General features: G+C 37.7%; 1 protein-coding gene across 2 annotated transcripts; it reads right to left on the bottom strand.

The window, feature by feature from the left end:
* Nucleotides 1–457: 457 nt before the first annotated feature.
* On the bottom strand, nt 458–24,882 carry LOC130412930 (coiled-coil domain-containing protein 178). 2 transcript variants are annotated; one of them, XM_056737733.1, is made up of 20 exons: nt 24,400–24,882; nt 24,072–24,136; nt 22,955–23,091; nt 22,638–22,693; nt 22,363–22,442; nt 21,974–22,177; nt 21,329–21,549; nt 20,997–21,139; nt 19,542–19,695; nt 19,250–19,345; nt 18,459–18,595; nt 15,985–16,168; nt 15,525–15,587; nt 15,273–15,434; nt 14,882–14,995; nt 13,601–13,746; nt 13,339–13,498; nt 10,265–10,414; nt 6,300–6,434; nt 458–1,398 (listed from the first exon to the last, which is right to left on the bottom strand). In XM_056737733.1, the coding sequence occupies exons 2-20, from the start codon at nt 24,124–24,126 to the stop codon at nt 1,294–1,296; spliced, it is 2,502 nt and encodes an 833-aa protein (XP_056593711.1). In that variant the 5' UTR covers nt 24,127–24,136; nt 24,400–24,882; the 3' UTR covers nt 458–1,293. The 2 variants fall into 2 exon arrangements, with proteins under 2 accessions (XP_056593711.1, XP_056593712.1); XM_056737734.1 differs by lacking the exons at nt 24,072–24,136; nt 24,400–24,882 and having other exon boundaries at nt 22,617–22,693; nt 22,955–22,968.
* Between the last annotated feature and the right edge of the window lie 3 nt (nt 24,883–24,885).

The raw sequence follows: 24,885 nt of genomic DNA, 5'->3' as shown, positions 1-24,885 counted from the left end.
GTGATCACACTTTTGTGTATATATACATGGAAGCATGTTTTTTCTGATTTATTACATTTTGTATTATTATAGTTGAACTACATGATGGTTAAACTGTTGTAACTATAATGAAACTACAGTTAATTTGTGGTTCCTGTGCTTTTAAATGCAACACGTGTAGTTATCTGAAAATATACACACAGGAATTGATAAAGAGGATTTCACATTTTAATCACAAGTATCCGATTCCTATTCCTTTTCCATCCCATTCCTAGTGTTTCCATTCCCATTCCAAATTGGAATTGATTTTGGTCTTTATTAGTAAAAAGGTCAAAGTAAAAGTTTGATTAGTTTTTATATATCTAAAACATAATCACAATTTTTCCAACACATCACATTCACTTTTGATGGCTTCTTGTCAATATGAACTCAAACATCAATATAATTAGTTGCCGTTACATTTCACCGAAGGAGGCACACGGGTTAAAAGCACAGATAACAAAAACATAAAGACGCACATACCACGAGAGCAAAATGAAAACTCATTTTTGTAAATGAAACCTATTTGTCGCCGGAGCACATCAGACTCGTGAAGCGGGGTAAATTAGAAGGCTTGCGTTTCCGTGGGGTTGCGCGGAACGCCAGTGGGTAGCGTTCATACAACATCCCTCTGTGCATACTATTTACCCCTGGATTGCTTCAGGCTAATGTCTCAATAATTTTCCCTCTTTTTTTTCGCAGGTCCTTCCCACAAAGGACTTGACTAATGATCCACGGACAAAATGAAGCATTCAAATTTATTCATTAATCATTCATCTCCAGCTCATTGAAAATGCTAAACTTCCACAAAATTAAGATTGAATATTGAAAAGTGATTGAGGACGACAGCTCTCTGAGAGGAGAGGGAAGAAAAGCACAAACAAGCAAGAAAAGGAGACGAGAGCGAGGCGCGGCGTGCGGGGCGGAGACCGACCCCAGTCTGGTTATAGGGTTACGCAGGTATACTATCCGCTGGTTAAGGTCAGAGGAGTTTAAGTAGGTGTAATGAGATCCCAGAATCTAGAGAAGCGGAGAATTTCTGTCAACACGGCCCCCTAATTATTCTCTTTTCCAATTAATGGTGACATAGATTAATTATCTGATGAGGCAAAGCCAATTGCAATCATTCACCCCGCTAAAATTAGATCATTCCTGACAGCACCATGAAAGTCACCTGTTTCATTGTTATGGATTGGGCGATGAGCGTTGGATAGAGGAGAGAGTGAAGCATGCTGGGGCTTTAAGTGAGTCGTCGGGTGCAGGTGAGTGTCTTCACTACATCTGAACTGTGGGCGTCTGTCCGGCTGCCGGTCGTGTCGCGTCGTCTGTCGGGGCGAGCGGGAAGCTGGAGAGGCGGTGGATTGCGTTTGACAGCTCCTCCTGTTGGAATAGGTGAGCAAACGGACTGGATGAGTGTTGGCTAATCAAGTAAAAACACAGAGCTGAGAGCGTGAGCCACGCAGACGCTTCAGACACATGGAGATCTGGAGTACCTGGAGAGAGCAGATAGTGTAGCTGGTGACCGCCGTGGGGTCTGTTTGGGCCTGTTTAGGATTTCCCGTGTTCACCCAAAAATGGAAATTGTCATTTGCACACCCTCATGTCATCCAAGATGTATATGACTTTGTTTCTTCACAGACGAGCGAGTTTATATCATAATGCCGTCGTTTTATCTGGGGCTCAAATTTCATTGGTTCTCACGTGATTGGGTGTCATATGCATACCGTCACGTGACATGCAAGAACCAATTATATTCAACATGAAACATGCTAATCTGGATTTTACCATTAACATAGATTTAAAAACTAGATGACTCATTCAAGCGCCCGGGCATGTAGACGTGTCGGCCATCTTGGAAGGGTCCACTGGCGTCACTCATAGTTGACTAAAATGACCCAGCCATGGCTGTGAAAACCACGGGGATTTAAATTTCTGAAAAATGGGATAACCTTGCGTTGTTGTCATGTGTTAGTGTAGTAGATATAATGTTTGACTTTACTCAACAATAAATCTTTCATTATCATACACAGTCGGCTTAATTTTGCGTGTTAACTGACTGGCTCACACCATTCCAATATGGTTGACGACCTACGTATAGTGGCCCATAGAAACAGATGCTATTGTGGCATCTAGTTATTTATATCTATGACCGTAAATATGTGATGTATCAAAAAATAAGTAAACTCAACAAAATTATATAACATTATCATTTTGTTTTCATCAATGATGGATGGATGTGTTTTCCTAAGATCTGTCACGCTGACTGACCCCTTCATAAGAAGATAACATGACGCCATTTTAATGTTTTGGTACACAGGTCTTTTAAAGGTAGCTTGAAAGAACAGGACACTGTGAACATTTTGTCACTGACTCAAATTATGTTTCCTGGCACATCATTGACTCGTTTTTATGGAAAAGAATGGGTCGAGGACAAAGGCGGCTGACAAAAAAATCAGTATTTAAAATGATTTGAAAAGGGTTCAGGATGAAAAAGAATGATCAAAATGTTAGTCATTTACATTTCTGACAACTCTAGTTTATATTTACTTGAAGTATATACAGAATATAAGGCAGAATAATTCTGTAAATCCACTGTAGTAGAATGGATTTGGACCAACATGAGGTAGATAAAATGATGACTGATTTAAGTGATTTCCAGAAAAAGTTTCTTGGTTAACCGGCTTCAGTGTATTTATACTGTATATATGCAAATCATTATATTTGGGTAGTTGACAAAGAAACCGTGGTTGTGTTCAATGGTATGACAGCAAACATTTTGAAAAAAAATCCTTACAATGAAGATAAATGTCTATTTTACATTACAAACAGTGTTGGGTAAGTTACTCTGAAAATGTAATGAATTACTAGTTACTAGTTACATATTCAATAATGTACTTACATTACTGTACAAATGACTCTCTCCAAAAGGTATTTAATTACTTTCAATTACTAACTAACTTATAATTACTCTTTTCTTTCTATATCCTACATCAACCTTGATGTAGTTCAGTGATTTAAGGATAGACATGAAACGACTCTTTTAATTCATTCAAATAAATAATATTAAACTACATTAAGTAGTATTATTAACTGACCAAAGTAATATAAATGTGAGAATTATACATTAAAGCATTTTAAAGGTAGACTTTGAATTTTGATGTCAATTCACTATTGCAAAGACATATATTACACAAGTATTTAGATGTATAACATCAGAAGTAATTGTAATTCAATTACAGAGAAAATAAGAGTAATCCCTTACTTTACTTTTCCGTGGGAAAATTTATTAAATTACAGTAACTAATTACTTAGTAACTAGTTACAGCCAACACTGGTTACGAATATAAATATTTAAAATATAAAAGATCTTATTTTTTTCCAAGATATATGTTTGGTCTTTTACGCCGTTATTTGACAGCACAGGACAGATTTTTGGCAGGGGAAAGCGGGGTGAAGTGATCGAGCACATCAACAGCTTGTTTTCTTAATGTTTGCGTTCACATAAAACACATGTACAGTATATCTGTCCCATACCTACAGTATATACACATGCGTTTCACCTGCAGAATACTGCCGACAGTCTCCAATTTCTAACCAGTAAAACTTTCCCTGTCATGCCCTTACATCAGGCCGTGGGGAACAGACCCAGACTTTTATTTTGTAAGACGGGAGAATGAGAAGACAAAGACAGGTTGCGCCACACTCCTGTTGAAATGTGTGCGAGGGTTCAGCGCACGACCCGCAGCATCAGTTTTTCTATTAAACTGCCTTGCACTGTCAACCAGCTTGGGAATGTGAACCGGCTTAGCCATGCAGAAATTTTCTGACTAACAATTATATCAGAAACAAGATCTTGGATTACGGTCCCCCGAGAGCGGCGCGGTGGGCGTTCGCACCAATTATTACCGGCCATTCACAACTCTCCACCCCGCTCTCTGTTGTTAGCAATTGTCAATTATGCTATCCCTGGTGTAAACTTGCATAACCCGGAACTGAGTGGCCCATCTTGCGGCAGCGTTGCGAGATGACAGGCTCGTGCGCTTGCTTTCTGTCTTTTAACTCATCCGCGGCTTTCTACATCAGTAGAGCTCGCCTGCAATCACTTGTGACACATCATGGAAACTAGTTTTGAGTTTTGGGCCTTGTGCTTTCTGTGAAGTTTGCATTGATAGCAACAGAGCGAGCGGGATGAAGTGAGGATGGTTTAAGATACTATCAATAATATTTCGATTCATTAATAATAAATTGAGAATGAGTCGTCTGAATTTTCATATCTGGGTGAACTATTTCTTTGACATCCAATGATGTTATTGCTGTAATCTCAATTCGTCAGAATATCTTGTCATGTTTAGTTTCGGGTCATTTCAGGAAAACCGCTTTATTGCTACGAGGCGCCACGCTCTGGTTTTCTAACGTAACGTAACGTCTCCTCTGCGCCGTCTGTGGGAGGAGAACAACGCTCGGCTGTGACAAAGTTTGGGGTAAGACTGCTCCTTTTGTCCTTCACACTCGGAGGAGCCTGAAGAACTCCTTGTCTTCATGCTCCATTCCCCCGCCGGACTTCCAGAGCCGGTCTCCCCTGACTGAGTCACAAACACACCGCCGTTCACCTCATTATAAGCATGTATAGCAAACCTTCACTGAGAGCAAATATCTAACATCATCACGGTTAGGAGGTTTTGATATAGAAAACAGTCTAAATATAGTCATCCAGCATTAGATGGATGTGTTTGGCTTCATGTTTTTTGGGAAAGCCGTGTAAATAAAAAGCATCTCGAGACACCTGCGTTCTGTTCCGTTCGGTTGTGCTGCGTCTAGCTGCTTTTCCAAATGAGAACCGTACTGCACGTGCAGCTTCTTACACCGACTAGACTAGTTATTCTTAATGAACATATGTGAACCAGTCAGAAGTAGCAATAGCCAACAATACATTGTAGGGGTCAAAATGATCAAGACAATCATGACAGATTATCTTCCAATCGTAGCCGCAGGAAGAAGGCGTGCTGCAGCACCCCCTGGCGTCGAGCGAGAGAAAGACTGAAACAGCGACAATAAATAAATAAATAAACATGTTTAAACGAAAGAGAACTGAAATCTATTTTATTAATACGTCTATTCACGTTTAATATTTATTACACTTTGAAAGGTTAGGCACAATGACGACATGATTGTGTTAAAAACCGGCGAATGTTCCGGCGTCCAATCACAAGGCGCTCCCATGAATAATTAGGAGAAATGTCTTCTCATTGATCAAGACAACACAGTCTCATGAATAATAATGAGACACCGATGCGTCATCGATGTACTGTAGGATATGGTCACGTCACATTATTTGACTTTAGCCAGATGACGATTTTAAAACTGGAAGACAGAAATAGCGCGAAAATGATAGATATGACGTTTCTCTATGGTTTTAACTTTACGTTGTTTTCGATGATGTGCGGCACAACCAACTTAAATAAATGTTGTTTCGTGGCTGTTTATGAAGGTCGAGTGTCACGAGCGCCAAAACTAGTTTTAGACTTATTTACTGGTCAGTTCGGACATTAATAACCTCACGCGGGACTTCATCACCGTCCACCCTGACAGAGAGGCAACATTTGGAGTTTTGCATGCAGGCAAGCGGTAATGTAAGACAATTATGAAGTTTGGTTCCAAAATGAGAGAACTATTTTTAAATATTTAAAAAAAAATCATGTTTTTTATTATGTTGTCATGTTTGATTGTGTTAGTTAGCTGTATTTTTTTAGTTATTATGTCTATACAGGATTTAAGGTTAAAAACTTTGTATATTCCACATACCGTGCATGTTTGTATCTCCTCTTTGCTCCGCCTCTCTGAAAAGCGAGGTGTGCTCTGATTGGCCAGTTCACCAGTGTGTAGTGATTGGTGGAATACTGCAAGCGTGTGAGGGAAATGTAACGCCTCTTACCATATTTGGAACATCAGGTTCCTCTTTAATTGTACTGACAGGTACACCACCTTAGTCAAATCAGACCACCAACTGATGTAGATTTGTGGGGGTGTGGTTACATGAGGGGTTTCAGACAGGTCTGGGTGAACATTCACTTTTACATAGAATGACTCTTTTGTTCGCACACTTTCATTTGTGCAATTTAACGTGTCTAACGCATGCATGGGCAACTTCTAACACACCAAAGACACGTGTTGGCGCCATCTGACCCCTTTAAGCTGCGGGCCTTTGGGACTCACTGTCCTATACGCTGCGACTCAGAATAGCTGGTGCGTGTGTGTTTGCGGGGGTACTAAAGAGCCCATACCTGGAGGGCTTTCATTTTCTGGTTGTTCTGGTTGGAGAGGGCCTGGAAGCGGGCCAGCTCTGCCTGCCTGTAGACGCTGCGCCGTTTGAAGTATTTCAGCATGGCTTTGTGCATCCTCTTCTGCAACAAAGAAAGCTGGGGAGGAAAGAAAAGAGAGAGAGAAAGAGAGGGGGAATTGGTAAGGCAGCAGAGGAAATTAATGGCAGTGTTCAAGAAGAATGATGGAGGGAATAGAGAAAGCAGTCAATAGCCCATTCTGCAGTACACGGAGCTGACAGGAATTTCACAGTCTCTTGCTTTCCCTGCCCACTCATGTGCACTGGGCGGAAACCAGTCACATCTGGCTGCCAGGATGGGGGGTTAATTTTCTCTAAATGCTTCAGCGGTTTTGTTCTAGCTCAGGCAAACTCGGTGACTGCAAAGCTGATGAGTAAAATATTTCGACTTCACTCACTTTAACTTTATACCAATCCCCTCAAGACATATTTTACACATACACAAAAAGTCATGAACCCCCTGCCGCAACCAGAAATTATTCTGAGTACACTGGAAAAAAACAGAGCGTGTGTGTTTGCGTGTGTGAGTGAGTGAGTGAGATTAGAGAAGAAAGAGAGAGAGAGAGCAGAAATAAAGCACGCTGCTCTCTTTATTATTTGTGCAGTTTTCCAGAAAAAAAAGGGGGTTTCAATTCGGAGGGATGTCGTCGCCCATCTCTCCTCTCTTCCTTTAAGCTTATCATTGCTTGGCAATGTGTTCTCCGGAGCATGAATAAACTAAAGAGAATTAGCTCAGCCTTTAACCCAACGAGTACAAAAATGTCCTTTGTGCAGCTGTGTCAAAACCAGCACTGTCCTGATCATGTCCTGACGAATACAAATACAGAATTCACAGTGAAAAGAAAAGAATGATATTTTATCTGTCCAAACAAGAAACATTTGTATCTGCCCGTTTGTTACAGTTGAACAAATGTCAAGGTCGTCTTAAATGCTCTCTTGTGTTATTGCATTGTCTTGTAGATGTTAATGATACCTGTCATGAACCCTTTTGCTTACAAGCAACTAGTTTTGGAAGTTAAAGCAGTTTCAGCATTTACAGGCCTCTCTCTCTCTCTGTCTCTCTCTCTCTCTCTCTCTCTGTCTCTCAATCACTCATTCTCACTGTCTCTCTCTCGGACAGACAGACTACTGTACGTCTACCACACTGTCAAAATGCCAGAGCATTATATATATTTTAAAATCATAAAGAAATTAAAATGATCAAATACATTGTATTATAGAAAATCTTCTGAAGATTTTGTCTTTATAAACAGTATTGTCTTTATAAACTATTGCTTTTACATTTTACATTTTATCTCAGAGGGACAGTTCAACCAAAAATGAAAAATACTGTCATCACCCATTTGCTGCCCATTTATAGGAGTCAATGGGGGAGGAGATCTGTTTGGTTACTGACATTCTTCCAAATATCTTCCTTTGTGTTCAGCAGAAAAAAGACATTTATACAGGTTTGGAATAATCTGAGGGTGATTAATTTTTTGGGTGAACTATCTCTTTATCTGTATGAATAGTTCTCTCTAGCATTTAGTTCTATTGTTGCATGAAACATACAAAACATTTTTATATTAAACTTATTATGTCATTATTCACATCATACCTGTTAGTTTACTATAAATAACAAAATAGAAAGGAATTGTTCATTTATCTACCTTTACAAAATGTACATGTTGTGTCAGATAAATAAATTTGTGTTTTTTTAAATAAAAAACAATACAATACCAAACATACCCGTTTTAGCCGGGGTTCGGTTCATATGGCCTTAAAAACAGTGCTTTAAAACAAGCTTTAGAAAGTTAAGTCATTCAAAATATGGTGCCACAGACCCGTGTTGACCCTTAACATGATCTCAAAAGCACAGAAATCCTTTCAAAGATGATAAGCAGTCAAATGAATCCATACTCATTTGATTAATTTTTAGCCGTATGGACATTTTCCTCTGGATATGTATAGAAATGTTAAGAAAAGCATGTGGTAAAACGCTATGCGACTGCATTCACTCTTAAAAGCGAGAAAGCCGAAGCTCCAGCTTGAAAATAAACAACAAACTGTAAAAGGGCTGAATACTGGGTTAAAGAAAATCAGGCTTTGATCACGAGCGTGGAGAATCCCGTCCACAGGATTTGCCTTTTGCATGCATTTCTCACTTGATAACATTCATGTAGTTAGATGAAGAGTTGTACGAGTATTAGTCTTTTGGGGAACAAACAATGTGTCTCGCTCTTCAGTAGAGTTTTACTGTCAGCAGTGGAATAATAAATTGTGTTATAATGATTTACGGCTAAGAATGTTGTTATATACCTAAAGTGACAGATCACTGGTAGATCAGATGCTAGAATTTGTAATAATCTGTAGAAATACAAGCGCAATGTGACGACTAATGCCATTGGTATGAAAGACTCGAGGGTCTCGTGGCACAAAACTGGCACCTGACAACATCTTTCTACTCATTGTGGCCATCATTCAGAACTCAACAGTTTGATCTCTTGTAAAGAGTTACAATTTAAATTGACATGAAAAAAATCTACGAATTTGCGATTTAATTCAATGAATTTCAGGAACAGGTCATTTAGGTATTTATCCATCTTGACATCATGTGGCTTTGCTCCATTAGGATGAGCGGGCTAAATAAGAACAGTCTGGAAAATGGTCCATAAAATAAAGCTAATTTATCAAAGGTATTATAAATGTATAAATGAAATCCTAATTTCTATAGGTAATTTTTCATATTTAGATTGTATTATATTTATCATTCTTTGCTCTTAAAATATGTAAATACTAAACATACATACATCTGATGAAAAGTTATATCTTGTTGTAGTGTAAAAGAGTTTCTTAGCCTATAAAAAGGTAAGAAATTGTTATTTTAATAACCTGTAAATAAATATTTCTTTGTGGAACCAAACATGATGCATTCAGTCTTAATAAAGGGTCTTTAAAAGGTTCTTCGCCGCAATGCCATAGAATGGTTTTGGTTTCTTTAAGAAACATTTCTGACCATTTTTCTGATACAAATACATTTTTGAGAAACAGAAGTAGTGTTGGAATGTTAAAGTAAAATAAGAAATCTAAATTCTGTCATTATTTACTATTCCTCGTGTTGTTCCAAATCTGTATACATTTCTTCATTATTGTGTGAACTGTCCCTTTAAGAGTTCTGAAACCATAGCGCCAAAACTGCTTCTAATGATATTATAGAACCCTTTGAACAATATATTTTTGAACATGTTGATGTTAAAAACGTCTGTTGGTGTAAACAGGCATAAATTCATCTGAAATGTCAAATGTGTGATAAACAAAACAGCATATGAATGTCGTTTAGTATAACTTCCTAAAATGCAAGCGTGTTTCTTCAATCCTTTTAAACTCATGAATTCAATTCTCTTTCTCTGGTTGTTTGGTACCAGACATCAAAACGCCTCTGACTAGACGGCACATGCACTACATTGTGTTTGAGAATGAATGATGTACTGCACTGTACAGGTACACGCCGGAGCTTTGATGAACACAAGCAAAACCACCCATCCCTCCGTGATGGACGTATGTGTCATATTAGCGTTTTCCGGAGGCGCAGGATCTAGAGAGTGCTTGCATCTGCTATTCTCCCGTTTGCTCCGGCTGCGGCGTGAGATGGAATAAACACACGTGCACGCACGGCAGAGCGACGCTGTCACCAAGCTTATCTCATCGTGATTAGATTACTGCAGTGGCCTCCTTGCTGACTGGCCAGCTGAAACCAGCCACCTATGACAGCCGCCCGCAGCACACCTCTCTGTTCTCATCACTGTTTTGCATGCTGGCTGTCTATCTCAGATCACATGGATAGATACGTTCGTGTCACACACACATGCAGAAGAGCGGCGTGATGCGTACACACAAACTGTTGGGAATGTTTGTGGGGATGACAGTTACCTGCTCGTGGTCTTGGATGGAGGCGTCTGCTGCGTTTCTTTTGTCAAAAACACACACGGCCTCTTGTCTGGCTATCATTAAAGCTTTCTGTAGCGTTGTGTATTCTTGTGCTAACACCAGGTTGTCTTGAAGTGCTTTCTGTAGATGTGCCTGGAACAGATGATGACATAACATATATTATTATTATATACATTTAAGCTGTGGTTCTCAAACTGGGGGCCCAAAGATGGATCTGGGGGGCCACATATTTTGTGGCATTTTATGAAATATAGAAATTCCTCATAGATTTTATGCAATCAAACATAACAAAAATAAGACCACCAACCAAAAGAATTGATGTTCCAGCATGTGTAACTGAATATGTTTTTGGTTTAATAAAATTCTAAGATTAAGATTATAAGTCTTTATTTGGGCGGCCGCAAAGCAATGCATTCTACACAAAAGGGGCCTTACAACGAAAAACTTTTAGAACCACTGCATTAAAGTCCCAGTGATATAAAAAACTACACTGCCTATTTTTACATGAAAAATTGCAGCATTTAAGTCTTTAAGTGTCCAAACCTTTGGGTTGACTGTACATTATGTACATCCCCTCACATACACTTTCAGAAAAAGATACAAGAGTTGTCTCTGGGATGTTACCCCTTAAAAGGTCCTACTACACTTTTCCTTACAGATATACAGAGGTGGGAAAAATCAAGAGAATATTTTATAATTATTTTCTTCATTTACTATTCTGTTTCATTCTGTGAACTTCTAACAACATTTCTCCCAAATTTCAAATATATGTTTTTTTCTATATGCTTTTATTTGCATAAAATGAAAACTGGAGGAAAAGGGGAAACTAACAGAAAAGAAGCTCTATAAGTTTTTACTCCTTAAATACTGTAAAGAAAAACAAGTTCAGATTCACTTTGAAACAATACAACACATGTATTTAGAAAAGGTTAAAAGATGTAATAACATCAATTTTCTCACAGTACTCATGTGTCTTGTCATGCTGTTAGTCTTTCACAATGCTGTTGAATGATTCAAATTCAACAAATTCTGCATATTCTTCTGGTACCAATTTGTAATTTGAGTTGCAAGTACGCACTCTTTATGTGCAATTGTCTTTTTATAAAGAGTACCAGCCCAGCGACAGCTTTTGTACCGTCTTTCTGAGGTCTACATCCTCACCAGGTATGTGTGTTTATTTCTCAACACACACGTTTAACATTCGCTCATCACCCCAAACGCAATAACTCCAGTAATCGTACAACACTTGTGCAAGAATGTAAACAAATTACAATAAACAACTGCCTCCCATCATCGGCCCAAACCTCCGTCACCATCCGATGCAAACCGAGAGAGAGGAGAGAGCGAGCTACGGAAGCAAGGTGGAGAGAGAGAGAGAAGGTTCTCTGTTCTACCTGGGAATGAGGAATAATGAAGTGTGTCTGGGCAGTAAAAGGACCCGACGCTAAACTGATGAGTTGAACCCAGCGCTGAGAGTGCCACTAAACATGACAAATGCAAGCTATTGATTTAAAGCTTAATTACTGCGTGCGGTGCTGACAAAACCCGTATGATGCACCTCTGGAGTGTAAATGGGACCAAATTACACTCCATTGGCCGTAAGAAACTGATGGTGTCTGCACTTTGCATCCTACCGCTTCTCCGCTCGCTGAACATGTGACTTCATCAAGTAAACAAGCTACATGAGAATATGATGAGGGGATAAAAACTCTGAGAGGAGTGTGTACGCGAGTTATGTTGAAGTTGTCTTGGATGATTGTGTAAATAATTGTTTACCATACTCAGTATTGTCGTGAGGTTATGTAGCCGGAGCAGGGTGTGCAAAGCAAGGTTGTTTTGGTAGACTAAAATTACAATTTTGAAAGCATTTTTGTTCATCAAAATAATATATTGACCTATAAATGTTTTTTTTAAATAAAATTAAATCAATTTAAAAACATTAAAATAATGATAATAAAGAAGACTAAAATGAATTCATCAATCTTATGCAGCAACATACATTTTTTACAATTTAATAATAGAATGACAAAAGCATTGCTAAAGATTTAACTCAATTTATCATAAAAATCTAAAAATAAACGCAAATTTAAAATAAAACTAAAATCAAAACATAATAACTGCAAAGTTCTAATCCTACAAAATGAACACCCAGTCAAGAGTCAAAAAGGTCAAGGCCATTTAAAGAAAAAGAACAACAAAAAATGAGAAATATATATTTGATAAAAACAATCACAAGTATGTTGTTTTGTCCACCAATCTTGAACGGTCTCAAAAGTACATGCGGTTCCCCGTTACGCATCAGCGTTCAGGTAAATCTGCAATAACGCCTCACGACCGCATCGCCCCAAACCGCCTCGGGTCAATCGGCCTCGTCCCCGCACAATCTCTCTTTTTTTCGAGGCGTTAAAAGACGAAAGATTTCCATTGGGCGATGAATCTCGCTAGCGCTTTATTGTTTCCAGTAAGAAGTCTAAAGAGACTCTCTGCTCTGTTGCCCTGCAGCAAGTTAATGGCAGACTGCCTCTATGAGGGAGGACTTTTAATTCGGCTCCTGTCTCGCACCAACAACTTGTTTGGAGTTTGCTGCTCCTGCGCGCATGGCGGATTAAGCCCCATTGCCTTTTCTTGTTTTGAACTAATGCATTCTTGATCACCGTTTAATGAAACTATATACCACATGGCGATTTCACATTAGATAAGCCATGTGAGACTTTCATCAGGCGCAGGGCTCTGACTGAGGCCATAATCCCGAATCTCGACTCCCCAATAAATAGCTTTTTCCTTGGGAAAATGAAGTGATAATACGTGGGTTTCATGCAAAACATAACATATTATCTCTGACGGGAAATTACAAGAGGTTTCGTGGAATGATTGGAGAAATAAGTGTAGAGGTGGGATATTTCAGGAATATTTCAGGAACAGGTGAATCGTGATGGGACCTGATGCTGTGGTCTACATCTAAACCTTCGACATGTAAAGCAAACTTATTTCCATTATAATTCTAAATACTGATCTTCAACTATAGTTTCGCATGTAAGTAAGAAGGGCTTTTTAACCTCTATGTCCTTCATGACGGCCCGGCGCTGAGTAAACAGAACCGAGTGAACCTGCACGCGTCGACACTTCCTCTCTTCACAGGAAGTCACGTCCTTGTGTAAGTTACCCATAACCACCGTGGCTGTTCCATGTTTGAATGCTGCAGTCTCTAACAGACTCCTGAAACAAGACATAAAAACACACGTATGTACATCACATTATCTAGCAATCACTGTTTTATGTTGTTTAAAATGATGTCGGGTTAGTAATGTACAGTCTTACTTCAGCTCCTCTATGATATCTGGCACAGCGCTGGCGGTTTTCTCCATCGTGTCTGAAGCTTTCCTTAAGCCTTCAGACTTCACTCGAAGCTCCTTGATCCTGTTTGACATCTTCTCAGACCTCAAGAACACCACATGAAAACTTTCCTAGTATAACAAACATCACGTTACGTGTAGAAACATAATGATACATTTATGCATTTTGTTTATACTAAACATTTTGTTCTGTAAGCTTTACTTAAAAAGTGTTTGACTGGTCGACTTAACATTGTTGAGTAGAACGCAAAACCCTATAATATTGGACCTATTATTGAGTTTACTTAATATAAACAAGTTAATTCAACATATCCGGTTGAGGGGGATTTTCAGTTCCCAGCATGCTTTGCGGAAAACTGCATTTAGGCTTTACATTTCGAAATTAAGTGTTAAAGTATTAAAAGTGTTTTCCAATAAAGATTGTTTTTTGTTTGTGCTTAATTTTCATTTATGTTCGAGGTTTAAAAAGTTTGTTGTATTTTTGAGTTTTAGGGTCGCTATTGTTTAGAAGAGTGGTGCATGTGCTTAGGCTGTGAGAGGTTCATGCGTGCCCATGATGTCTATTGCATCATTCAATGAGCTTTAACTGTGCTAATGGCAGTACTGAGATGCCTCTCGTCTGATTTGCTCATTGTGTTTTGTTTTCAGACAGTACGTCTGTATCTAATTCATGTATGACAACAAAAAGTACCATTGAGAAGGATAAATATTGAGTTTAATTAGCTTAAAATAACTGGTACAAATGGAATGGTTTGGACTACTCAAAAAGGTTTAGTCGATGTTACTTTGTTTATACAACTAAAGTGTTATTTGTTCAATTTACTTAACATTGTTGGGTGGAACCACTGGACAGCGTTTTGTAAGTAAGTTCAACAAATACACTCAAATACACTACAAAATTTATTTGTTGGATTTACTGTTCCACGCAAATATGTTGAGTAGATTCTCCAGTTAACAATTAAGTTGTATGAACAAAATAAATTCATTAACTTCTTTTATATTAAGTAAACTGAATAATAGGTCCAATATTATAGGGTTTTGTATTTTACTCAACAATGTTAAGTTGACCAGTCAAACACTTGTTAAGTAAAGCAGACAGCACTACATTTTAGTATAAATAACATAGTTAACTTCTGTTAATGTAGTTACTTGCGTTCTTTATGTACTGTAAACATGGATGGGTTTAGTAGAACAAACAACAGCGCTGGTTCAAATGATATGAGTGTAATTTAAATTAAATTTTTACCTTCACGGATTTTAGACGTGTCTGGTGTTCTCCCTTCTTCTTTTCAAACTCATCTGAGAGGTGTTCATGTGCGACGTGCACATCACATAGTTTTGCTTTTAGGCTTTCAATCGTCTGAAAAAACATAGAGAAAAAACAACATAAAGAAATCATGCATGATTTACAAATACAAACATCAGTCCATGTTTACTGTACCTGATCAATCACTTAGATGCATCTTAATGTCAACATGGTCTCAAAATGTACCCTCTTTACTGTTTTTATAAATTACTTATTTGTTAACATTTTGTTATTTACTACACTTTCAACTCATTGGTGTTTTCAATCATATAGAATATGTCATCTCAAATAAACTACAGTAATATGTTAGGTTAAAGAAACCATCATTTACCTGTGATTTCTCTGTATAGTTCTGTCTCAGTTTCTCCATCTTTGCCTCCAGCTGAGCGGTTGTAGATGAAGCGTCTTCAAACTTCTTGTGTAGCTCGATCTTCTCTCGCTCACATTGTGTTTGTTCACGACTCAATTCTGCTGCGACAGTGACGATATCTCCCTTACAAACACACCGAGTTCACAAATCATCCGTAACCATCAATTATTCACTTGTTTAATAATGTTCTTCATTAGGGATGTTTGATTTCACCTTGAGAATATGGAAAGTCTTCATTTCATACGCTATCTGTATCTTCATCACTTCTGTTTGTTTCTAACCCATAAAAAGAAAAACATTACAATAAAATCATCACAATGGATCAGATTATAAAACATCCCATAAAATCACAGATGAGATCTCTTTATTGTCAGTTACACTCTTGAAAAAGGTGCTTCACAAGGTTCTTTGATGCTATAGAAGAACATTTAACATCTAAAGAACCTTTCTGTTTCAGAATAGGTTCTTTGTGGTGAAAAAAGGATCGTCTGATGATAAAAAGTGAGAAAGAGATTTGGCTGAATGGTTTGTGGAACCAAAAATGGTTCTTCTATGTTTCAAGTTGATACTAAAATAAAAACACAATTAATCAAATCTCTGAGCATTGAACAAACATTTGAAAAGTGATGTCAATATTTAAGTAATATTGGTAAATAATTGTAATAATCTTCACCCTGTTCCCGAGCTCGTCCAGATACGTCAGTCGCTCCAGGTGGTCCTGCTCAGTTTTGGTGCACGCGTGGTCATCAGACACCCGCTCCAGTTGGTCTTCGGCCTGTTTTCTCTGCTCCTCGTTCATGTTGATCTTCAGCATCAAGCGTTTCCGGTCTTTCTGCAGCTGTTTCGCAGCGTGTTCACTGGAACGACAGCGCCGCAGTTAAACAACATCATAAAACACGGCATCTCTGGAGACGGCCACAACACAATGTGCTGAGAGCTGACTGCCCAAAAAGATGCTTGCGCAGCATTCAGCATAATTCAAAAGTGAAAAATAGAATGGTTTTGAGAATGGTGCTTCCTCACGACTCAAGTGCTAAAATTGTGGTATTGCATTCCATCTTCAGTAAATCATTTGTGCGTCAAATTCAAAGAATGATCCGTTTGCAACTTTGGCAACATGACATTTGGTTATTGGTTAATTACAGAATCTGACCAATGGTGGACTGCACATTTTTCTTCAGCCACACTTTCACCATTTACTCCAACATCTGTTTACAGTAGTGACCATATTTAACATAAACAAAACAAATTCAAAACAATTTAAAGGGGCGCTTTCCAATGCTATATTAGTTGATGCCGTGGTGCTGCTTCACAGCGTTTTAATTTTGGTGGCGACGCCGCACACACCTTCACATTTTTAATGAAGTGGAATAACAGTTGTTGCGTGATTTCATGACATGATCTGCAGAACACACATTCTGTGTTGATAATTAAAGAATCCAGCACTCACACAACAGACCAATGAACCACAAGACATTTCCAGCTCATTTCTCCGTGTTGTCATTTCGGTTTCAACCGCCCACATGGAATCAGATTTAAAACTGTCCTATATAGGTAAAAACGATTACAAGGTCTAGATTCTTACATTATTGACATCATACTACAGTTTTGTATTTTAAAGTCAACATGAAGCTTCTGTAATGTAACATGTTTCAGAGGGAAATGAAAAATCAAGAGATGACTAAGATTATTTTTTGGAATAACGTGCACCGTGAACCGTTCATAATAGAATCAGGAATCCAATGGGTTAAAGGGATAGTTTGCCCAAAAATGAAAATTCTGTCATCATTTACAAACCTTATTGTCATTTCAGAGTTGTACAACGTTTTTCTTCTGCAGAACACAAAAGAAGATATTTTGAAGAACAACAGTACCCATCGACTTCTATCGGTTCTGTGTCCATTCACCTGAAGTCGACAGGTACCGCACACATTCTTCTAAATATCTTGTTTTGTGTTCTGCAGAAAAAGTCATATTACATACATGACAAATGATTTTCCTTTTTGGGGTGAGCTATCCTTTTAAAACCCATTTATATGAATTCTGTTTGGTAAGGTTTGTGTATGGCAACCAATTCTTGTCTGCTAGCCTCTTTAAAGGAGAAGTTCACTTTCAAAATAAATGTTGATGATCATTTACTCACCCCCATGTCATCCTAGTGTATTTGTTTCTTTTGTTGATGAGAAATGAAGGCTTTTGATGAAGACATTCCAGGATTTTTCTCCATATAGTGGATTTCAATGGACTTCAAACGGCTGGAGGTGAAAATGACAGTTTCAGTGTAGCTTCAAAGGGATAGTCTAATGAAACGATTGGTCATGTTAAAAAACTGTACATGCTTTATAAACACAAATGCTCCTCTTGCTCTGTTCTGTGATGTGCGTTCATGACTTCACGTAATATGTAATTACATTGAAAACTTGCACGTTCATCTTGTGAACACTGACTCTGTACTTCAAGCGTGACCTTTTCACCAAATGACTTATTACGTAAAGTCATGAATGCACATCGCAGAAGACAACAGTTGTGTTTTTTTACATGACCAATCGATTCATTAGATCAGATCTTTATTCATGGTCTGGTGTGGTTTAAAGGCCTTTGAATCTCCACTGAAACTGTAATTTTCACCTTCAACCGTTTGGAGTCCAGTGAAGTCACTATATGGAGAAAAATCCAGAATATTTTCATCAAAAACCTTCATTTCTTTTCCACTAAAGAAACAAACACATAAACATCTTGGAACACATGGGGGTGAGTAAATGATCATCAACATTTATTTTGAAAGTGAACCACTAAAGAGTTTTAAAGTTTGATTCTGTTAGAAAACATTTCAAAGGTTAAAATCTTAGGCTTTTATAGAAGGTTTCTATTCAACTCTTAAGCTATTAAATTAGGTTTCCTGTAGCTCAGTGGTAACATCATAGCGACAGCAACGCCAAGGTCATGCGTTTGATCCCAGGGGATTGCACATTGTCAGAAAGAAATGTAAAATACAGTGCAATGTAAGTTGCTTTGGAGCAAAGTGTCTGCCAAATACATAAATGTAAATATAGCACATCTACTTTGTGTCAAAGTCTATCTCATGGACACTCTGTGTCCGTCTGCCACTGCTGACAATTCAGCAGATGTGAATATTGTGATGCAAACCTTTGGCAAATCTTTTTCTTGTAATCTTCTATTTCCAGTGTGCGATCTTCCTTTTCAGCTCGCAGGGCCAATAAATCTCGTCGCTTTTGACCCAAGAGTGCATTCCATTCAGAGACCTTCTCGTCACCTTCACCTTTCTGATGAATGAGAAAGAGATGCATCTTATTAACAAACTCTGAGCGCTAGTATGAAAATCAAGCTTTTATCTTCTCATGTTAGACTGTTGGTTTGTCTGAATCCATCATCTCTCCTCTCTTTATTAATGTGCACAAAACAAATAGCCCATAAAAGACCATTTTGTAGGAAATATTCCCCCGTGTTTGGTTATATTAACTGTACTGTATATGACACATCCCATTTCAATACTTTGATGTGAATCATTTTTTGAAAACATTTGCAACAATTTGTACACACTCAACCCTGACATAGCGCCACCTATGGTTAACAAAGCTCTGTTCCAAATCTCAAAAGTTTTTACACTTTTCAAACGCAGAAAAGAAGCTGCAAAAGAAACAGAGAAATACAAATTTAAAGAGGAATAAACAAACAGCTCAGGAGACGGCTGAGCGCTCCGCGGCTCGTTCGCTCAAGCGTACCTGTAATTGTGAAATCAGGGCTTAGACAAAATGGAGGCTCTACAAGAACAAACACGGCAGATCGGTGCAAGGAATCGTGGGGCTTTCCTGCCCTCCAGAGGACACGAGGGTTGACATCCCCAACACATCATTTCACCTCTCAACATCACGTTCTCTCACATATCTAATTCTCTAATGTGCTTATGCAATACTTACGGTGGTTTGTATTTGCGTCTGAAGTTGTAATAGTTGCTGCTTTCTTTTGGTGAATATCTCTTCTTCATCCTCAATTTTTTCTTTTAATGTCATGACCTAGAAAGGATGGAGAGCGATGTCCTTTAGAAGCTATTAAAAGATCATCATGTTACTGTGAATGTTCTACCAACAAGCTTATAATAGATAGGACACTCTATGATATCAAATTCACTGTAAACAACATATTGATATTGATGTTGTTCTTAAAGCAGTAGTGTCTGGTGAATGTGCAGTATTGTAAAGGTGTACTGACGGCATCATTTCTGTCTGCTCGCTGCCTCTCAAACTGGCGGATCTCTTGCAGCACGGCTGTGATTTGGCTGTCTCTCAATCTTACTTTTTCTTGAGACTTTTTAATGCTTCTGTGAAAAATCTCACACTGTGACTGCAGCTGGTGTAACTCACTCCTGTATGCAGAGAAATAGAAAATTGTGTCTCTCCTGTAGAACGTCTATAAACCGCTCCGTTTTTCAGATGGAAGGAATGCGTTTGCCTTTATGAATACGTTTGTAAACCTCATCTTATCTTGTTAAAAGATGTAATGATTATAGTGAGTGTCATTTACTTTATGCATTTGACGGACAGTTTCATCCAAAGCAACTTGCAGTGCATCGTATAGAGTACAGTTTTGACTATATAAAGTCAAAGCAAAGCTTTTGTATCTAACCTAATTTAGACAAAGCTTTTACAGTTTGATTGATGATATCTGTTTAATGGAACTGCAAAGACAGCCAAAAATGAAAAATGAATCATGATAAACAAGAAGTGATGACCAGTTACAGCAACTGTAGTTTTTATGTTTTATAGCTGTATTGTGTACCGTATGGTTTTAACCTTAAAGTCCCAGCGAAAAAAAAAAACGACAATTCTTATTTTTTCATGAAATATTACAGGTTTATTGTAAATAGTTTATCAATGTGGGTCATTGTCTGTTTAAAATTTATGTGTCCTCATAATCTTTAGCTAAAATCTGAAAATGCACTTCCTTCCTGTAATGACTAGCCATCTTAAATGACGAACGTTTGACGGCGTGGGCGGAGCATCCATTAACTCCTCCCCTTCAACTGTCAAATCTGCTGCCAGTTCCATTTCAAAACGGACGGTTGTTTTCATACATCCAATCAAATCGCAGAGAAAGACGAAGGCCACGCCCACTATTTTCCTCATCAGAAATGCCATTTCACTTGGAAATGCGTCCGAATATGGAAGTAAAAACGATCGCAACTTCCGGTTCACGGGGACTTTAAAGATTTGTTTTAAAAGATAAACTAGTAAATCGAAGTCTATTGTTTGACAAAAACATATTTTTCTGTCTGAAATGAAATAAAATAAATAAATTAGTAAATATAAAAATGTATTTATTCATAAAAAAATAGAATACAACAATAAATAAAAATAAACAACAGCTAGGACTAAATAGAAACTTTGAAAATCTATTTTATATTATAATTAATACCCAGTCTGACCTTTCTGCATAGCAATAGGAAAAGATACAATTTTGTGCAAATGTGTGAGCAATAAAAAGATATAAAGGCATCAGTCAAACGATATGGATTTTTTTCTGTCTAAAGCTTCAAGGTAAGTGAGCATCAAAAGCATTTGGAATCGAGGAAGGAGATTGTAGCATTTTAGTGACACCTTCTGTCAGGACCGTGTATTGAAAAATAAAATGTAGATCATATGTCAGGAATGATAACAGGTAACTCACAGTTTGTCACTCAGATGATTTTTTAATGTTTGGATGTGTTTGTTGGTTTTGTGTTTCTCTGTGTCGGCTCTGATCTGCTCCTCTTTGAACTCCAACTGAAAATCTTCCAGCTCTTGGGAAACATCCGTAAGTGTCTCGCTGGTCTGTGTTTGTAAACAGATCATCAACAGACAATGTTTATGATATCATGACTATACAGCAAGCGATGTAAAATCACTCTTTTAATTTAGGTAGAAAATGATCAAAACAATTACACACTTCAGCTCAGATTGAAAACTCTTCCTCTTCTTCATTTGTGTCTCATTGATTTAAGGTCCACCAAACAAACACACCTGACTTTCTGTTGTTCGGATGTGCTTCATGATTTCCTCCTCCATCTGGAGTCTCTCCTCCACAAGCGGCCCGTGTTCCCTCATGAAATCAATATCCTCATTCAGACGACGGTTCAGCACCTCCGCGCGGGTCAGCCTGTCTCTCACCTGCGGCTGCTGATCTCTCCTTATTTTCAGTTGCCACGTCAGCTCAGCGATGTCTGGACAGCAGGCGTCACGCTCTGACGGAGAAAATACAAGACGGACGGACCAATAAAGAAAGGGGTGAGAACGAAAGATTATTTTTAGGAATTGGATTTATTTTTGACACTTTTAAACTGTGTATGTTAGCATCTGTTATGTGCATTTATCCAAATATTGAGCACTGGGTGGACAAAATATATTTAAATCATGAAGGATTCACATCAAATGTATTAACAACTGATATTGACACTTGATATTAAGAAAGCCCCAACACCCCATTGTCTGATTCCGGAGCTTACAGCCCTGCTGGGAATAAAAAATATATATATTTTTTTTAATAAAATAAAGAAATAATAAAATAAAGTAAATAAAATAGAATAGAATAATAAAATAAAAATACAACTGGGACTAAATAGAAATTTAGAAAATCTATTGTATATTATAATTAATATCCAGCCTGACCTTTCTGCATTGCAATAGGAAACTCATGCTGCTTCCAGTGAGCGAGACCGTCTTGTTTCTTTAAAAGTTTCTTCGCTTTCTCCTTCTCCTCCAGCAGGGCCTTCTCTGCATCTCTCCGGTCCAGCTCAAGACGCTCGATCAAACACGTCACCTCTGACAAAACATCCACAGTTTTCTTCCAACGTGGAGTCAACAGCTCACTCCCTATTCACAAAGACATTGTAAGATATTTTTCACGCAACCCAAAATATTGCTTATAAATGAAATCTAAAGACTCGCAAAAAAACTTGAAGCCTTGATTAAATCCATATTGTTTCATATATAATGGCTTAAACGAGATGAATGAATAAATCCGGGTTAACTTGAATCATATTAGGTTTCATCATCACCTTCAGCACAAAGCCCCAAGCCTTCAATACACACTTCTGCTGTGACGTCCTCATCTCTACCATCACTAGATGGTACACATCTGAAAACACAACAAATATAAACCAACACTGAAATTACTGTGATTGGCGTACAGTTATCACCTGATATCATGTTAACACTCTTGTATAATGGGCACAGACATAATGAACGCTGACCTAACTGGCCTCTTACTGGAATAATGGTCACAATGGATGAATAATTTGAAATGGAAAACCTATAATGCTTCATGGCTCACTTCCAAACGTGACTGTGGTTGTTTTCATTCTCAGTGTCATGCTGAGCATTACCACCCTAGAAGAGAAGACACATTCATTATTCATTCATTATGTAACGTGAGAGTAGATAACAGAACATTCAACCCATAGACATGTCAGCTCAATCTGCCTTTGATCTGCTGGTCTTCATCTAGGGCTCAATGTGAAGCTCTCGCCTCTGTGTGGTTTCAGGAGTGGGTCAGTAATGACATTTATGTTTGTGTTCAGATGTAAAGTTTGTCTTCATTAAAATCCCAATAGCTGTGGGTCTGTTTGTAAAGATGGTTCATGGTTTTACCTTTTGGCCCCAGTCTTCCAGTTTCGTCTTCAGCTCTTGGATGTGACACACCGCTTTCCTCACACATGGAGTGGGAGTGTTAACCAGAGCACAGCTGCGTCGCCTGCTGGAGCAAACTGTCTGCGACCCTCCCTGCGCTGTAACATTGTTTTAAGACATTTACAATTCCATCTTGAATGGTTTACATCAAGTAAACATGAAATAGCATCATAGGTGGTTTCACAATCGCATCGTTTGTTTTATTTTTATATTTAAATGTATTTTTTTAATATATATAAAAAATATATATATATATATATATATATATATATATCGATAGGGATGTACTGTAGAGCGGGTCTTGATTTTCTGTAATTCTGTATCAGACTGTTTTCACATCAGACTGGGTCCAGTTGGACACACAGGGGACGGATTGAAATATCAAGAAAACGGCATATTTTCATGTAAAATTAATTAGTTGATGATTTTTTATTTAGAATATCATGAAACACCATCAAGCATTAAGAAAGTAAATGAAGAGTTTGGTTCCAAAATGAGATAACTCTTTTCAAAAATCATGTTTTTTATGATGTTGTCATGTTTTTATTGTGTTTTATTATGTTAGTTAAGGTTTAAAAACAATACAAGACTTTTGCCCTGAATTTTAGTCTGGACTTGTCTGTGGATTTGATCTGTTAGTGTGTTTCCATCTGAAACTTTCCAAAAGTCTACAAGTGTGTGACGTCTGGATTTAAAAAAATCTGTTCAGATTTTAAAAGCCTTGTATTGTATTCAAGCAACTGTATTTTTTGAGTGATTTTGGCTTAAATCAATACACACAACTGCAGTTTGTTTTATAATAATTGTAATGCACAATAAAAAACGTGATTTTTTTAAATAAAATTAAAATCTAATTTTGGAACCAAACTCCTCAAATAAAGGGTTACTTTTACTTCTATGTTGACTTTAAATTGAAAATCCTGAATACAAATGCTTGAATAATAATTTACTGTGACATCATAAACATCATGGTTTTAGTATTTAAATACTAAATGAATTAATACTCATTTAAATTGTGAGTGAACAGTTTAGCAAAGACTTTGCCCCTAATGTAAGATATAATGTCGATATAATTTACCTTGTAAGAATTCTCCCTCACCTGAAGGAAGTTTGAGCAACTTTATGTCAGTCATCACTCAATATCTGCACGTCACATTGTGAAACATTAATCAATGACTGTGAATCAATCAATATTTACTCAATAATATGATCTGAACACAAATGTATTTTAAAAACGTTTTTATTTATTTAATTCACATTGGCTTCATGATGTGTGACATGTCTTAAATAAAACTTAACATCACTTTAACTGCTCTGTTATCATGAGTTAATCAGTAATGAAAGCGAGGTTACACAGGGTAACTTACAACAACAAAACAACAACAGTCTGTCCTGTCAGTACTTACGTATTCACTGCTAAAGCGCAGAAAGTTGAGCCATCAACGTCATTTAATTATTTATGAGGCAACAAGCGCGATGTGGTCACGTTAACACATTTACTCTCCTATTATGTGACGCGACATACTTCAGTTTCCAGCCCGCACAGTTTGTGCACGCGCGCGGTTGCCAAGCAACAGGAAAGGCCTTCATTCACCACAGAGACAATGGACAGAACTGAGAGAAGAGAGAAGAAAAGTCTTTTCAGGGTCGCAAAGTGGTGAATAAAATCCCGTATTAACCCTCCGCCGGGTCAGGGTGAAGAGAAAAGCTTAGGACTGCACCAGAGAAATGAGCAATAAACAAACGATCTTTTTGTGACGCCAGAGCCAACTATGTGTATATTTATAGTTTGCATTTTTGGAAATCTCTATCATTTTAAGTCTTGAGATAATGTTGTGTTATAGGCTATCATTTTCATTTCAAACGTTATCTGATAAATAAATAAACTAAAA

Source organism: Triplophysa dalaica, chromosome 23, assembly GCF_015846415.1.
Source record: "Triplophysa dalaica isolate WHDGS20190420 chromosome 23, ASM1584641v1, whole genome shotgun sequence".
NCBI classification, from domain to species: Eukaryota; Metazoa; Chordata; class Actinopteri; order Cypriniformes; family Nemacheilidae; genus Triplophysa; species Triplophysa dalaica.
Note: the sequence above shows the minus strand (reverse complement) of the source record. Positions and strands in the feature narration are given on the sequence as shown.